This window comes from Cyanistes caeruleus, unplaced genomic scaffold (genome assembly GCF_971803275.1).
Source record: "Cyanistes caeruleus unplaced genomic scaffold, bCyaCae1.hap1.1 HAP1_SCAFFOLD_65, whole genome shotgun sequence".
Classification (NCBI taxonomy): Eukaryota; Metazoa; Chordata; class Aves; order Passeriformes; family Paridae; genus Cyanistes; species Cyanistes caeruleus.
In genome coordinates, this window is record NW_028255884.1 from 2,952,049 (window position 1) to 2,969,337 (window position 17,289).

At 48.0% G+C, this 17,289-nt stretch overlaps 1 protein-coding gene across 1 annotated transcript in view; it reads right to left on the reverse strand.

The window, feature by feature from the left end:
- Positions 1-3,846: 3,846 nt before the first annotated feature.
- Positions 3,847-17,289, reverse strand: part of LOC111922155 (uncharacterized) — a 130,503-nt gene continuing 117,060 nt past the window's right edge. The window contains exons 2-4 of the mRNA XM_086872608.1: positions 9,616-9,768; positions 5,727-5,808; positions 3,847-5,540 (exon numbers count right to left, since the gene is read on the reverse strand). Of these exons, the coding sequence (XP_086728734.1) occupies positions 4,702-5,540; positions 5,727-5,781 (894 nt within the window). The 5' untranslated portion in view covers positions 5,782-5,808; positions 9,616-9,768 and the 3' untranslated portion in view covers positions 3,847-4,701. The remainder of the gene's footprint in view (positions 5,541-5,726; positions 5,809-9,615; positions 9,769-17,289) is intronic.

A 17,289-nucleotide genomic window follows, 5' to 3' on the forward strand; every position in this document is an offset into this window, starting at 1 on the left:
TACATTGAATAATCTATACTATACATTATTTGGATCATTATAATATCACATTATATCAATTGTGAATCTACTTAACAAGTTCTGGATTGCTGTAAAAGTGTTCTTTACTCCATGTATACGTGTACATCTGTTTTACTAGGATGGTTTTTCATGTTCATAACAAGAAAAAAAAAATCTTATTTTCTCCTCTCTGTGACAGCCCCAGTGTTCCACTCTCTGTGACAGCACAGCAGTGACAGCCCCAATGTTCCCCTGTCTGTGACATCACAGAATTGACAGCCCAAATTTCCTCCTCTCTGTGACACCACAGCCATGACAGCCCCAGTGTACCCCACTCTGTGACACCACAACCCTGACGGTCCCATAGTTCTTTTCTCTGTGACACCACAATGGTGACAGCCCTAATTTCCTCCTCTCTGTGACACCTCTCGTGGTTTTAAAGCATTAGTTAAAAAATCACTGGAAAACTTGTACATTTCTTGCTGTGAGGTGTGGATTATGAGAAGGGCAAAAGAAGCTTAAAACTTAAAGAAATGATTAAGTTTATTAACCAAACTACAAGGATAAGAAACCAGAAGAAAACTTCCAGAAACCCTTTTTCCCCACCACGCTGCCATTCCTGTCCTTAATTGACATTTAGAGAAAAAAAAAAAGCTGGTGGTAAAACAGTCCTAACTTTGCTGTAGTCTTTTCACCAGTCTTTGTTGAGAAAAAGAAGTTCTCTTTTGTCAATCTATGGAGTTTTTCACCAGAAAACCATTTTTTCGTCCTTTGCTTCCTATTGCTCTGATGCCAGTGGCCCAGAAAACTCTGCCATCAGTCCTTTCCCCCCATTTCACACCACTCTGAGCTGTGTTCTTGGGCCATGATTCAAGGGGTGTCATTTGAAGGATGAGATCTTCAAAGGCAAAAGCTCTCTTCATTTGTCTCTGTGATCATCTCTGGAAACAGAAATTTTTGCTTTGACTCTTAAGAGCCACAAATCTTCAACAACTCTCGCTTCTCCTTTTCCAGCATCTCCTAGGATTACAATGATTTCACCATTTACTCAGCTTTATCAATTAATTACTTTTGCTCAGATCTACACTTTGAAATACTCCATTCCCCCCAAAATACTGTTTCAGGAAAGAAAGGAGTTTTTTCAGAACATTATTGTCCCTCTTCATGGCTCGAACAAAAGAAAACTTCAGCTTATTCAGGCATCTCCTTCTTCTCTTCCCATCTGAGGGTTAATTCCTTCCCTCACTGCCTTTGAGAGTTGATGCTGTTTCTTTCCATGTTGATCCCTCTCTCTTCCCCTCTCTCAGGAAAAAGGATTAATCTGCAAGTCTCATCTGGCTAGTGAAAGGGTTAAACACTTGCCCAGGCCTTGATCTCTGCCAGGGCAGCGGCTGGAGCTGTTTGCCACGGAAGAATTTTGGTAGCTGCTCTGGAGGAGTGTGGCCACTGTCTCAGCACGCCGCAGCTCAAGAGCTTTCCCTCCTCTTCCTCGGCAGTCTCTGCTGAAGGCCAGCAGCATCAGAAACTGCAGCTGACCCAGGAACCAGCCTGGCCCGGCAGCCCCGCTGCACAAGGCTCAGCGAGCCCTACCAGAGCTTCAGCCCCTCTGGGAAGGGGCTCCTGTCACTTCACAGTCTCCATCCACCACCAGGAACCGCAGAACTCCGGCCAGCCCCGCTCCCCCCGCGGCCTTGTCTGGCCTGGGAGGGGGGGAGGCAGAACCGGAGCCCTGTTAACTCTTCAAAAGCCAGAAACCAAAGAGAAAGAGAAATTCCCGGGCTTAAGTTTTATGGGGTGGTGTTCACAGGTTGATGTCAGATTTCAATGGTCAAAACTACTGTCAATTCTCAGAAGTGGCCAGATATTGGCCAGGAGAAACAACTCCCATCAGCCTCCAGCAACCTTAACTTCCTTTGCTGTTTGTCTTTTTATCTTAAATGTCAATCTATCACACACCACAGCAGTGACAGCCCCAATCTCCTTCTCTCTGTGACACCACAGCAGTGACAGCCCCAATCTCCTTCTCTCTATGACACCACAGCAGTGACAGCCCCAATCTCCTTCTCTCTGTGACACCATAGCAGTGACAGCCCCAATCTCCTTCTCTCTATGACACCACAGCAGTGACAGCCCCAATCTCCTTCTCTCTGTGACACCATAGCAGTGACAGCCCCAATCTCCTTCTCTCTATGACACCACAGCAGTGACAGCCCCAATCTCCTTCTCTCTGTGACACCACAGCAGTGACAGCCCCAATCTCCTTCTCTCTGTGACACCACAGCAATCACAGCCCCAGTGTTCCCCAAGTCGTGACACCACAGCAATGAGAGCTCCTAATTACCTTTTCTCTGTGACACCACAGAAGTGAGAGCCCTAATCTCCTTCTCTCTCTGACAACACAGCAGTCACAGCCCCTTTGTTCCCCTCTCTGTGACACCAGAGCAGTGACAGCCTCCATTTTCTCCTCTCATTGACACACGCTATGAGCAAAGCAGGAAGCACAGTGCCTGTGGAAAAGCAGGCTGCATATCTTTCTCAGTTTCACCTGAGAAAGTGGCCTGGGAAATCAAAAGGAGGAATTAAAACAATCCTCAGAGACAGAAGACAGCCTTGCAGGTGCTGTTTGTCAGTTTCTTGTTTTCTTGCAAGAGAAGGTCGTGGGGTGGTGTATCCCACTGACCAGTGGCAGTGTTGTGTTTGTTCGCTAACCAATAAGAGTTTTACCTTTCTGTACTTTCACATATCGGTCTATGAAAGAAGATCTCAGGTAATTAAACTCACTTTCCTTTTCAACTCATAAGAGAGTCCATATTGTGCTTCTCGTCGCTCCCAATAGCATGACAGGAACCCCCAAAAAATGCATCAAAAATGGGGAACTCCCCCTTGAATCAAAGGGATTTGGGGGAATTTTTTTTCCCAAAAGCAGCAGGTTTTTCGGGGTGGGGGGGGAGGAGAGACCCCCTCTAAATTCCTTGAGATGTCCCCAAGGCACCGTCTGCGGAGGCAGCGGAGGGTGAATAAAAGGGCATTTTATGGAAATTATGGGAATTTTGGGGGATTTGGCAAATTTTAGGGAATTTTTTGATTTTTGGGGGGGTCTGGGAGGGTCTTGATTTTGCGAGGTCTTGTGTTCCAGGGCCAGGCTGCAGGATCATGTCCAGGGAAGCCACAGTTACCAGGAACAGGCATGGGACACCAACGAGATGGGATTCTGCTCAGGAAAACATTTATTCAGCTCAGGAACAAACTCAGATCCAGAGACAGCCCCAAACAGAGGCAGGGAGATGGGGTTTGAGAACCAGGGTGGAGTTCAAGGTCAGGGACCACTGGGAACACAGCAAGGGAGAAACCCCAGGGGCCCAAACCCAATCAGAATTCCTTGGGCTGCCTCCCCACGAGGGGTCCAGAGTGGAGTTTCTTCCTGGGCTCACAGGACCCAACCTTCGAGGCAGAGGGATGGAATTCCCTCTTGTCCATGCCACTCACTTCAACAACGTTCATTTGAAACTCAATCCTTGCCTCCGTGGGCAGGGGCACCTCACACAAAACCTCACTCAGTAATGGGCTCCCCCTTCATTCATCATCCCCAAACTTTGGCTGTCTCATTCCAGACCCCACCCCACCTCCCCAATCCAAACCCCAACCCATCCCATCCCTGCTGGACATCAAAATGCCTTCCCAAGCCCAATTTCCCACATTTCACACCTCCCAAACTCCATCCCACCCATCCTGCCCCACCCAATGCCCATCTCACCCCTCCTGATCTGCATCCCACTTCACCCAATCCCCTTCCAACCCCATTCCACCTGATGCCTTCAGAAGGCTGACCTAGAACAGAGGCTGCACAGAGTTAAGAATAAAGTTTATTAGAAGAATTTAAATACACCATGGGCAGTAAAAGAGCCAGGCCAGGTCTACACCCAAGATAGACCAAAAATGGTCACAAAAATGGACAAATGATCACAAGGTCTCACATTTTTATAAGCTGAGGTCAATCTGCATATTGGGGTTCATTGTCCAATGACAGCTTCAGATGATGAAGTCCCATCCTTCTTGTTTTCTCTCTTCAGCCCACCTTTGTTCATGCTTTTGGGCTGAAACTTCTAACGACTGTCCTTGGTATCAAGCTAGAAAAGGAATTGTTTTGTCTACCTACTCTGTGAAGAGAGCTCACTAACAATTAATATGAAGTTCAAAGCTACAAACCTAGGCAGCGCAGAATATGAAAAATAGGAAAGCTAAAACTTAAGACATCACACCCTGAGGGGCTGTGGAATTGAATAATTTTGGAGAGGTACTGAGTTGGATTCAGTGACATTGAGTGGTTTTGAGGTGAAAGATCAAACCCTTTTGTCTCTTTGAGTGCCAAGAAATGGAGACAACTCCACCAAATAACCCCACAACCCCCAAATATTCCCAAGTACCTCCCAGATTCCCTTGAAGCACCAGTAAAATGTGAGGTTTTAGATGCCTTTGATGAATTTCTTGATTTTTACCACTATTTCTCTTTTAAATAGATGAAGATGAATCAAAAGATAATTGAAACCAAAATAAAATGACCACCAGCCCAGTGTGTTCCCAACACAGATCACAGGGAACGTGGGTCATCAGGTCCTGCCCAACGTGGGTCCTCTGATGGGGGATGGAGCTGGGGCAGCACACGAAGCTCTTCTTGCAATTGGGGCACTCACAGGGCTTCCCTTACCGGTGCCTCTGTTGGTGTCTGGTCAAGTTAGAGCTCTGGCTGAAGCTCTTCCCACACTGGGGACACTCGTAGGGCCTCTCCCCAGTGTGGATGCGCTGGTGGGTGATGAGGTTGGAGTTGTGCTTGAAGCCCTTCCTGCACTCGGGGCAGCGGAAGGGTCTCTCATCCATGTGCATCCGCTGGTGCTGGAGGAGATTGGAGCTGCTCTGAAACCTCTTCCCACACTCGGGACACTCGTAGGGCCTCTCCCCAGTGTGGATGTGCCGGTGCCTAACAAGGTGGGAGTTTCGCTTGAAGCCCTCCCCACAGCCGGGGCAGCGGAAGGGCCTCTCATCTCTGTGAATCCGCTGGTGCCTGAGGAGAGTGGAGCTGGTCTGAAAACTCTTCCCACACTCGAGACACTCGTAGGGCCTCTCCCCAGTGTGGATGCGCTGGTGAATGATGAGTTTGGAGTTGCAGCTGAAGCCCTTCCCACATTGCCCACACTCGTAGGCCCATTCCCCAGTGTGGATCATCTGGTGACAGATCAGGCTGTTGCTCTGGCTGAAGCTCTTCCCACACTCCAAGCACTTGTAGGGCTTCTCCCCATCCTCAAGCTGCTCATGGACCACCAGCTCAGAGCCCTGGCTGGATCTCCGGCCGCCTTCCTGACACAGGGTGGGTCTTTCCTCCTCAGAGCACCCTGGGATGGGTTTGGAGCCCCTCCTCCTGTGGGATCTCGGAAGCTTTTCCTCCCCATTAGATTCCTGCACTGTGGAGCTGCTCAAAACGGCCTCTTCCATGAGCTTCTCCTGTGGGGATTTGTCCTCCCTGGTCTCCATCCTCAGCTCCTTGTCTGGGGGAGGAAGGACAAGGAGAGGATGGGATTTGCCTCCGTGCCAGAGGAAAGGGGAAGGAGATCCCCCCAGTGCGTCCCCGGCAGGACGGCGTCGGCAGCGGGGTTGTCCTGCAGCCGGGGGCCAGGCTGGGCTGGGAGATGGAGCAGGAGAGAGGGGGAAAGGGGCACTGACTTCCTCCTCACCTGCCTGGGTGTCCTGGGGCATCTTCCTCTTCCTCACAGCAGCCTCCTTCTCCATCTGGCCAAGGTTTGGGAATGGGAAATCCTGGTTTGGGGAAAAATACAATGCACAAGAACGTTGGGTTAGATTCCTTCTGCCCATCTCTAGAAGTCACCGGACATCTGGAGTCCATAAACAACCTCCCAGTCAGCCCTGAAAATGCCTCCAAGGAGTTCCCCATCTCTGGTCTTTCCTCTTTGGTGTTCAGGGGTTCCCCCCTGTCCCACCTGCTGGGCTTCACTCTTGTACTTGGGGTCCCCCATCCACTCGGTCCCTGCCCTCCTCAGGCTGCTGGGTTTCCCAGGGATCTGAAAATTTTCCCCATATTCACCTCAACACTTAGAGATGGGGAGGGCGGGGGTGGGGTTCCAGTGTCGCTTCTCCTTTTATTCTCTGCTTTAGGGTGCAGGGGGTCCAAGGACTCCCTGCTGCCGCTCTCCAGGCTGTTGAGGGTTCCATGAATCATGGCGCTCCCCCTCTCTGGGCTCCCCACTTTGGGGTCCTGTGGGTCACAGAGCTCTGCTCCTCCAGGCTGCCTCTGCCAGCAGCTGCCACTGGGAACCCCCAATGTTGCCCCAATGGGCATTTTCCGCTCAGCTTTGGAACTATTAATTCTCCAAACATCCCCCCAAAAAAACTCAACCCAGGGTCCTCCCTAGATATCTGGGCCAAGCTCCCCCTCCCCAGTCACCTCTAGGATGGGGGTGTGAATTCAGGGAGTGCTCAACCTCATGGTTCCTTCTCCTTTCCCTGATCCTCCTTTGTCCCTCCTCTTCCTCTTACTCCTCTTCCATCCCTCCTCCTCCTTCTCCGTAACACCAGCTCCATCTGCTACTTCCATCCCTTCTCTCTCTCCTTCATCTCTCCGCTTCCATCCCTCCTCCTCCTCCCCCAGGAGCAGTGACACCCTCGGTGCCCCGTTCCCAAACCCCTCACAGCCCACGGCAGGAGCGGGGATGGAGCCGGGACAGGTCGGGATGGGCAGCGCGGGGCTCTCCGCTGCTCCCACCCGCTGGGGACGGGGGGAACCCAGCCCGGGGAAAAGGAGAGGGAAACTGGGAATATTGGGGGCTGCAGATCCAACCTGGGGCTGGCTGGGGACCCTGGCTGGGGACTGCCAGCCCTTGGGGCTCCTCTGGGGAGATGTGGGACCGGGGAACGCAGAGAGGGCTGGGGGATCCCAGGAGTGGCAGCACTGGCAGGGACTGGTTTGGACTGGGGTAACTGGAACCTTACTGGGGTAACTGGGAATGACTGGGAATGAGCACAAGCATGCTGCGGGCACATGGGATATACTGGGAGTGTCTGTGACCATCCTGGGAACAGCTGGAACGACACTGGGGGCAACTGGGAGTGAGTGGGACCATGCTGAGATGGACTGGGACTATTCCAGGGACAACTGGGATCATACCAGGAGGAACTGGGAAGAATTGCAACTATTCTGGGATCATACTCAACTGGGATCATACTGGGATCACAGTGGGAGCAGCTGGGTCCCTGCTGGCTGAGACTGGGATCCCACTGAGGGTGACTGGAATCATACTGGGATTGACTGGGAGTGGCTGGGAACAACTGGGATCATGCTGAGAGCAACTGGGAGGAGCTGGGAATGACTGGGAGCGTGCTGGGGCTGACTGGGATATACTGGGAGAGACAGGGAGTCCCAGGGATCACACTGGAGGCTACTGGGGTCACACTGGCACTGCCAGGGAGCAACTGGGGGCCACTGGCCTCATACTGGGAGTGACTGGGATTAGACTGGGAGTGACTGGGATCAGACTGGGAGTGACTGGGATCAGACTGGGAGTTACTGGGATTAGATTGTGACTGGGATGAGACTGGGAGTGTGAAGGAAACTGGAAAATTGGGGAAGAAATGGAAAAAAGCCCAGGATAAATTCAAGGAAAATGGAAGGGAAAATTCGGGGAAAACCCAAAAATATCAGGGTGAAATCCAAAAAAATCAGGGAAAAATCAGGAAAAAATTGGGAAAAATTTGGGAAAAACAGAAGAAAATCTGACAAAAAAATTGGGGAAAACCAGGAAAAGTTTGGGGGAAAAAAAAGAGCAAACTTATGGAAAAAAATGTGAAAAAATTGGGGAAAAATCAGGAAAAGAAAATGGAAAAAATCTGGGAAAAATCAGGAAAAGTCAGAAAAAATGGGGAAAAAATCAGAAAAAATAGGAAAAGAAGGAAAAATCATGAAAAACCAGGGAAAATTGGAAAGAATATTTGGGAAATCAGGAAAAAAACTGGGAAAGAACTTGGAAAAATTGGGGAAAATCCAGAAAAGAAAGAGGAATAAATCTGAAAATTAATAGGAAAAAAACCAGGAAAAATCAGGTAAAAACTAGGGAAATTTGAGAAGAAATTGGGAAAAAGCCAGAAAAAAATTGGGAAAGGAAGAGAGAAGAATCAGGAAAAAATGGGAAATACATGAAAAAAATTGTGAAAAATTGTGAGAAATCAGGGAAAATATCAGGAAAAGAAAACCAAAAAGACCCTGGGAAAAATCAGGAAAAATTGGGAAAATATTGGAAAAATGAAGGAAAAACCAGAAATATTTGAGAAAAAATTGCAAAAAAATCTGGAAAATAATTCGAAAAAATCAGAGAAAAAATGTGGAAAAAAAATCAGGGAAACAAACAGGAAAAGGATAAAAAAATCTGGGAAAATCAGAAAAAAAAAATAATGAAAAAAATCAGGAAAGAATTGGGGAAAACCGGAAAGATTAGGGAAAGGAAAAGGGAAAAATCAGGGAAAAAAATGGGATTAAAACAGGTAAAAGCACAAAAATCAAGAAAAAGTTTAAGGAAAAAATGGGAAAAAAATGAAAAAAAAAATCAGAAAAATAAAAAAATAATGAAAAAAATAATAAAAAAAATTATAAAAAAAATCTGGAAAAAGCTGGAAAAAATGGGGAAAATCTGGAAAAATATTAAGCAAATATTGGGTAAAATCAAGAAAAGAGAGGGAAGAAACCTGGAAAAAATCAGGAAAAATCAGTAAAAAAATTAGGAAATACAGGGAAAAATCAGGGACAAATTGTGAAAAAAAAATGGGGAATAACCAGGAAGAAATTGCAAAAAGAAGAGGGAAAATCAGGAAAAAGTGGGGGAAAATCAAAAAAAAAATTTAGGAAAAAATTTGGGAAAAAACAGAGAAAAATCAGGAAAAGAAAGAGGAAGAAGACTGGGAAAAAAATGGGAAAAATCAAGGGAAAAAAAAAAAAAAGAGTACAAGAAAGTGGGGAAAAAAACTTTGTAAAATTGGGAAAAAAATTGGGAAAAAACTAGGAAATATCAAGGAAACAAACAGGAAAAAATCAGGAAAAATTAGGAAAAAAGGGAAATATTTGGACAAATCAGAGGGAAAAATCAGGAAAAAAAATTGGAAAATATGTGAAAAAAATTGTGAAAAAAATTGTGAAAAAAATTGTGACAAATGAGGAAAAATAAGAAAAAGGGAATAAAACCTGGAAAAAAATAAGAGAAAAAAATAAGAAAAAAAAATGAAAAAAATTGGGGGAAAATCAGGGAAAAAAATGGGAAAAACAAGGGGAAAAAATTGGGAAAAAATGGGAAAAAACAGAAAAATTATGGAAAAATTAGAGAAAAAGTTGGGGAAAAGACAAAAAATTTTGAGAAGAGGGAAAAATCAAGAAAAACAAAAAAATCAGGAAAAAAATGGTGAAAAAACTGGGAAAAATTAATGGAAAAATAAGGGAAAAATAAGAAAAAAAAAAGAAAAAAAAAAAAAAAAAAGGAGAGAAAAAGATTGGGGAAAATCAGGAAAAATCCAGGATGAAATCCCCCTATCCCATTTTTCCATGAAATTTTGGGAATTGCCTACCTGGGAGGTTGTAGAAGAATTTCCAGACCTGGGAATCCGGGGAGTGGGAAAGATGGAATTGCGGATGAGCTGGTCCAGATTTTTGGGAAGGTTGATGGCCTGGTCCTATTCCAGCTTCCAGAATGTTCAGATGAATCCCACGCCTCCTTCTGGCTGGAAATCATGCAGAAATCACGGAAAAATCATGGAAAAATCATGAGAAAGCTGTGATTCAAATTCATGGAGTTTTGCCCCCAAAGCACCCTTTTTTCCCGCAAAAATATTAATTTTTTTGAATAATTAAATGGAAAAGATTAGGGGGAAATAGGGAAAATTAGGATGGAAATGGAGGAAAAATGGGGGAAATTGGAGCCAACATGGGAAAATAATAGGGAAAAAATGGGATAAAATTAGGGAAAAATGGGATAGAAATGAAGGAAAAATTGGGAAAAATGGGAGAAAGGAATGGAAGAAGATGGGGATAAAATGATGGAAAAATGAGATAAAACCAGGATAAAAATGGGGAAAAAAAATGAGGGAAACTGGGAGAAAAATGAAGGGAAAATGGGAATAAAAATGGTAAAAATGAAGTGAAAGTGGGAGAAAAATGGAAGAAAATGGGGAAAACAGGAGAGAACATGGGGAAAAAACTGGGGGAAAATGGAGCAAAAAGAGGGTAAAATGGAGAAATGGGGAAAAAATAGATTAAAAATGGAAAAAAAAAAGGGAAAAATTAGGACAACATGGAGAAAAAATGGAGTAAAAATGCAGGAAAAAATAGAAAAAAAATCAGAAAAAATAAGAAAAAAATGAGGAAAAATGAGTTAAAAAGGGGGGAAATGGAGGAAAAAAGAAGAAAAATGGGTGAAAACTAGGGAAAAATAAAAAAATAGGATAATAGTGGGGAAAAAATATATGAAAATGGGATAAATGAGGAAAAATGGGAAAAAATTGGATAGAAACGGGATAAAACGGGAAAAATTTGGGATAAATGGGATAAAAATGTGGGAAAATGGGGATAACATTTGGGAAAAATGGAGACAAGTTGTACCCTAATGGGGAATGACTGGGAGAGACTGGGCTCTTCCTGCTGCCGAGGAAACTGAAACCACACGGGGTGAGCAACTGGGCAATGCTGGGAGCAGCCACTGCCGGCACCGGGAGCCCCGAACCCCTTTCCCGGCCATGCCGGACCCGCATCCCCCCGGCCCCTTTGCCGGGGCTCTGCCGCCACCGCCACCGGGACCCCCCAAAAACACCTCCCGGGGACCCCCGGGGTGCCCCCGAGGGGCATCTGCGGCTCGGCTCTGGAGCCCTGCCATCCCCAAACATCCCCCCCAAAAACCCCAAAGCCAGGGAGCCCCGGGGTATTTGGGGCGAGCTCCCCCTCCCCGGGCACCTGCGGGATGGGGGGCGATGGTCCCGAAGGAGCTGCAGATGCAGAGAGCGGGGAGCGCAGGTGGAGCCTCCTCTGCCTGCTCCAGCTCTTCCTCCTGCTGCTCCTCCTCTTCCTCCTCCTCTGTCCCTCCTCTGTCCCTGTGCGTGGTTCGGAGCCCTCGGGTGAGCGGGGCCGGGCCGGGACACGATGGGAAAGGGCTGGGTCCCCCCCAAACCGAGCTGGGGGCAGCGGAGCTTTGGGGGAACAATGGGAACGGGGCGGGACAGGGGAACAGGGGGAGGTGGGAGCACTGAGGGTCCCCCAGTTCACCCCAGGAGCCCCAAGCCCCGTCCCAGCCCCCCCAGTTCCCCCCGCAGCCCCGGCTGAGGGGGGCTCAGCCCAGGAGCCGCCGTCGTTCGGGGCTCCCCCGAGTGCAGGAACGGGAGAGTTCCCGGCTCGGGGAGGCCCCAGCACAGGAGGGGATCTTGTCCCTCTTCCAGGGCCCTTCAGGGTCTTCAGGCCCTTCTCAAGACGAGTTTTTCTCTTTTTCAGGTTTTTTGGGGGGATCCCACCACTACAGGGGTGTTTTTTCCTCCCCATTTTAGGGTGTTTGTGCGGCCGCAGCCCCACAAGCCCCTTTTGAGGGGGGATCATGACGGCTTTAAGTGACATTTTTAGGGGTGTCCCCACCCCAAGCCCCTGTAGGGGATGTTTTGTCCCCCAGGGTGGATTTTGGGGGTTCTCTCTACCATGGCCGCTTTAAGGGCCCCCGGTGTTGTCGGGTCCCACTGTAACTCCTCTTAAAAGGGCAACACCGCTCCCGTTGGTTCCGGCAGTGGAGCCCGGGAGGGGTTGGGGGTCCCGGGAGGGGTTTGGGGGTACCTGGGTGATGCCGATGAAGGCGATGGGGTCCCCATGCTGGGTATAAACCTTGGTGAGGGGTTCCTGCGGATTTTCAGAATTTCTGGGTGTTTTTGGGGCCATGGTGCTTTCTTGGGAGTTCTCAAGGGGGTTTACAGGGGTCCTGATGGGGGAATTTGGGCGATCCCGGGGGTGGAATTGGGGGTCCCAGGGCTGTTTTGGGGAACCTGCTGGTGATGGAGATGGGGACCCCATGCCAGGTATGAACCTTCTCAATGTCTGTATGGGGTTTTTCGGTCCTGGGGAGTTTTTGGAGCATCCAGGGATGTGTTTGGGATCAGGGGAGGTTGGGGTGTCCCGGGGGCTTTGGGGGTTCTCGGCAGGTTTGGGGGTACCTGGGCAATGCGGGTGGCAGTGCTGGGGACCCCGTGCCGGGTTTGAACCTTCTCACTGTGCACGGGCAGCGTCAGCGTGTTCAGGGAGATCCTGGGGGGCCCGGGGGGTCACCCCAAATCCCAGGGACCCCAAATGCTGAGGGACCCCCCGAACTGCCCTCACCGCTGGATCTGCTGCAGGCAGGGGGGCACCAGCACTCGGCCCCCACCCTCCACCATCACAGGGGGGCTGTGGAAGAGATCTGGGGGTGCACGGACAGGTCGGGTGGGACCCCCAAATTTTTCAAGTCTCCCCAATATTTCACAAAATTCCAGACACATCCCACAAAATTATTACAAATTTCCACACAATCTAGAGAAATACCTCAAAATTCTTCAAGTCTCCTCAAAATCCCTCAAAATTCCACAAAAATCCCACAAAATACCACAGAAATCCTACCAAATTCCTGAAACATCCCACAAAATTCTAGAAACATCCCACAAAATTCCCTAAATTTTCTCAAAAGCCTAACAAATTCCAGAAACATCCCACAAAATCTCCACAAATTTCCACGCATTCTAAGAAAAATCCCTCAGAATTCTTCAAGTCTCCTCAAAATCCCACTAAATTCAAGAAAATTCCACAACATTCCAAAAAAGTACCACAAAATTCCAGAAACATCCCACAAAATTCTTCAAGTCTCCACAAAATCACACAAAATTGCAGAAAAATCCCAGAAAATTATGGAAATCTTTTCAAAAGCCCAACAAATTCCAGAAACATCCCACAAAATCCCCACACATTTCCACAAAAACCTAAGAAAATACCTCAAAATTCTTCATGTCTCCTCAAAATTCCACAAAACTCTCAGAAAATCTCCAAAATATCCTACAAAATTAAAAAAAAATCGCACTAAATTGCAGAAAAATCCCACACAATTCCCTAAATTTTCTGAAAACCCCACCAAATTCCAGAAACATCCCACAAAATCTCCACAAATTTCCACAAAATCTAAGAAATATCCCACAAAATTCTTCAAGTCTCCTCAAAATCCCTCAAAATTCCTGAAAAAAATACCACAAAACTGCAGAAATCTTCTCAAAACCCCACCAATTTCCAGAAACATCCCACAAAATCTCCACAAATTTCCACACATTCTAAGAAAAATCCCTCAAAATTCTTCAAGTCTCCTCAAAATCCCACAAAATTTAAGAAAATTCCACAACATTCCAAAGAAGTCCCACAAAATTCCAGACACATCCCACAAAACTATTACGAATTTCCACACAATCTAAAAAATACCTCAAAATTCTTCATGTCTTCTCAAAACCCTACCAAATTCCAGAAACATCCCAAAAAATTCCAGAAACATTCCACTAAATTCCCTAAATCTTCTCAAAATCCCACCAAATTCCAGAAACATCCCACAAATATCTCACAAAATTCCGGTAAAATCTGATGAAATGGTTAGTGTTCAGGAACACACATAATCACAAATGATCATATGCAGGTGCTTTATTAAGAGCTCTGGGTGTCAGGGGTACACAGACCCAAATCTGACCCATCTTGGTTTGGAACTGAACATCTTTTATACTCTATCATTATATAACTCACATATTAATTACTAAACTTACATTGTTCTATTGTAAGCATTGTTTTTACCCAGGCATGGATTTCTCATGATCCCCCCAAGCCCCCTAACATTGTTCCTCATGTTCTTTAAGCAATAATTATATCTAATCATATCTAACAATTGTATCATGATCATCTACTGATTACACAGGTGCAGTTTGACCTGATCTTTAGCAAGTACAAGGCCTAACATTTCCCAGGGCCTACTTTTCCAAGGCCTTTCCAAACCTAAATTCCTTTCTAAGTCCCCGAATTTTCTAACATTTTGAGACCTTTTACTATCACTTACAGGATTTGTGCTCCAGACCCCTCACCAGCCTTGTTGCCCTTCTCTGGACACGCTCCAGCCCCTCCATGGCCTTCCTAAATTGGGGGCCCAGAACTGGACACAGCACTCGAGGTGCTGCCCAACCAGTGCAGAGTAGAGGGGAGGAATCCCTGCCCTGCTCCTGCTGGCCACACTGCTCCTGATCCAGGCCAGGAGCCATTGGCCTCCTTGGCCACCTGGGCACACTGCTGGCTCATGCCCAGCCTGCTGTCCATCAGTGCCCCAGCTCCCTTTCTGCCTGGCTGCTGTCCAGCCACTCTGTCCCCAGCCTGGAGCACTGCAGGGGTTGTTGGGGCCAAAGTGCAGGACCCGGCACTTGGACTTGTTAAACCTCACCTTGTTGGGTTTGGGCCCTGGATCCAGCCTGTCCAGCTCCCTGTGCAGAGCCCTCCTACCCTGCAGCACATCAACACTCCCAGCCAACCTGGTGTCACCACGGTTCCATGGGGCCCTAGAGTGTCACAATGGTCTCCAGGATTCCATGAGGCCTCCCAGCAATCCAATTTTGGATCATACTGGGAGTGACTGGACTCATACTAGGAGTATCTGAGAATGACTGGGAACACACCATGCACATCATCCCCCATACTGGGGGTGACTGGGAGCAACTGGGAGCAACTGGGAGCCAATGGCATCATACTGGGACTGACTGGGTTGATCTAGCCAGAGGCAACTGGGACCATCCTGGGAGTGCTGCCTTGTGACAAGGATCATACTGGAGCTTACTGGGCTCATGATGGTGTTGAAAGGGAACAACTGGGATCTCTGAACACCAAAGGTTCCTTTCCTGCTCACTGAAGACGGAGCTTCCCAGTATCCATGTGTGAGGTGACCTTCACCTGAACCAGATGCTGTTAGGAGAAAAAGCTGCCTCTGCTGGAAAATCCCATACAACAAGTCAATGCCAAGAGAGCATTTTGCTTTCACAACTTCCCTCCTGGAGCCACAGTCCTTTTGGATCACACAGCAAGCAAGAGAACAGCACAAAATACAAGGCTGTGTCCAGTTTTTGGCTGGACCAGCAAACAGAGGGAGGAATGCCAGAGTTCACTGCCACAGACTCTCCTCTTGGGGAACAGAACCCCCCCAGGCTCCATTCCAAATGCTGTGCACACCCTGCTGGCCAAAAACAACCCCTTTCTAAGAAGTTGTTGGCAAGAGCTTTCCCAAATAAATGGCATCTTAATGGCAATTTTCTTTCAAAATCACCTCAGTTCCAAAGGAAGAACAGGAAGCCCACAGCAATCCCAAAGGCACATATGGTGCACCTGGGGAAATCCTCGACTTAGGGGCCCAGTGGGTTAAAAAATACCCATCAGAAGCCCCAGAGTGCAGCGTGCAAACTGCAGCAACCACTTGCTGGATCATTTTGGCTGTGCTGCACACACCTGCAGACTGTCTGTCCCCCTGCCAGGACAGAAGGACACCTGTCAGGGGCTGGGCTGGCTGCTGAGAATGCCTCGGGCAGAAGGATCCTCAGGCAATGAGCAGGTGCCCAGAGCCGCTCTGACACTGAGGCCTCTGTGCCCCACAGCAACGGGAACACCACAAGGACACGGCAACGTTCCTGTGACATCACAGCAGCAGCTCCCCCAAAAACCGCCTGGAAGGTTCTCCTGGGTCACCAAGGAGCACAAAGGATCCTCCGAGGGCACAACCTGGTGCTCAAAGGATCCAAGAGGAGCTCAGAAAATGCAGCAAATGAGGACACCCCACAGCCCAGCCTGAACACTGAGAAGGAACAAAGATGTGAGCAAAAAAAGGAAATTCAACTTTTGGTCACTGATGCTTCTGACTAAAACCAGCAAGGTGTGATCCATCTGGGATCTTTGTTTTAGTTCTAGAAACAAGCAAGGTTCTCTACTGTCAATGTACAGAAAGCAGGAACTTGGGGGAAAGAAGGCTGAGAGTGCCAAAGCCTTGTGTGACTTCCTGGACATCCTGTGGCTGAGGGTGTCCAAGGCAATGGAGTCACAAGCGGGGTCCCTGCCCTCCCCACTGACAGCTGCCATCTCTCCTTCAGCCCCACACGTGTCTCCAACAACCTCCTGTCAAGGGCCTCCATCCACACATTCCATCAGCAGCCACAGATCCTCATCCACGAGGTCACCCAGCATCCCTGAGGCCACAGCAGGGAGTGCTCCTGGCATCTGGTAGAGCACTGTGGCTTTCCTGGGATCCTTCTGGTGCCTGTGGCTGAGAGGAGTGGGGTGGATGGAACCAGGACGGGTCACAGATCAGCAGCCCCACTGCAAGCAGTGCTTTCTCCTGCTGTGTGGGGACCGTGGGGTGACTGATATTGGGACTCCTCTGGCTTTGGCTCCTGCAGAGCACACAGTGGCTCAGACACTGGGCTGAGGGAAGGGGTGCCATGGAAACCCAGCACAGGCATTTCTCTTTGGAGAGGGGGCTCTGCAGGGAGAAGGGAGAAGAAGAGACTTTCCTGTCTGCTGAGATTCCCCCTCCTCCTTCAGCAGCCATTCCACAATCCATCAGTACCAGAGTTCATAGGATCCACTTCCATGCCAGGGAGCACAAGGCACTCAAAACTGAACCCTGCCAGAGCCCAGCCCTGCCTGCCCATTTGGAGGGTGTGGGGGAATGGAATTTCAGCAGGAGCTGACCCACAATGATACTTTGCCACTTGTGGGTTTCTCACAGCCTTAGAAGGAGTTTGAGATCTCTGTCCCCAACACCTGCTCACCCTTCAAGTGCACACACGAGCCTGGGGGCAATTCAGGTTCCCTGGAGTGGTGGCTGCTTCCCTTGGAAACAGGAGCTGTTGTCTTTTCCAGTGTGCTTAACTCCCTTCTACCAATTAGAAAGTGGGTGAGTAAAGGAAATGACCCTGGAGAAAGGGGACCAGAAACTGGGAAAAATGAAACATATCTAATTACAAATGCCATCTCTTTCATTTATTTCTTTAGTACTAATCTATTACTACAAACAAAAACATGTTTCTGAGCTGATTGTTGGGATTCGGGGCTTTATTTCTTTTTCTTGTTGTTATTATTATTTATTAGTATTACTTTTCATTGTTAAGACTTTTAAATCTTAGACATTAATAACAATGGCTGGATGTCACTCACTGGGAAACTTCCCTTGCTTTTCTCACTGGGAT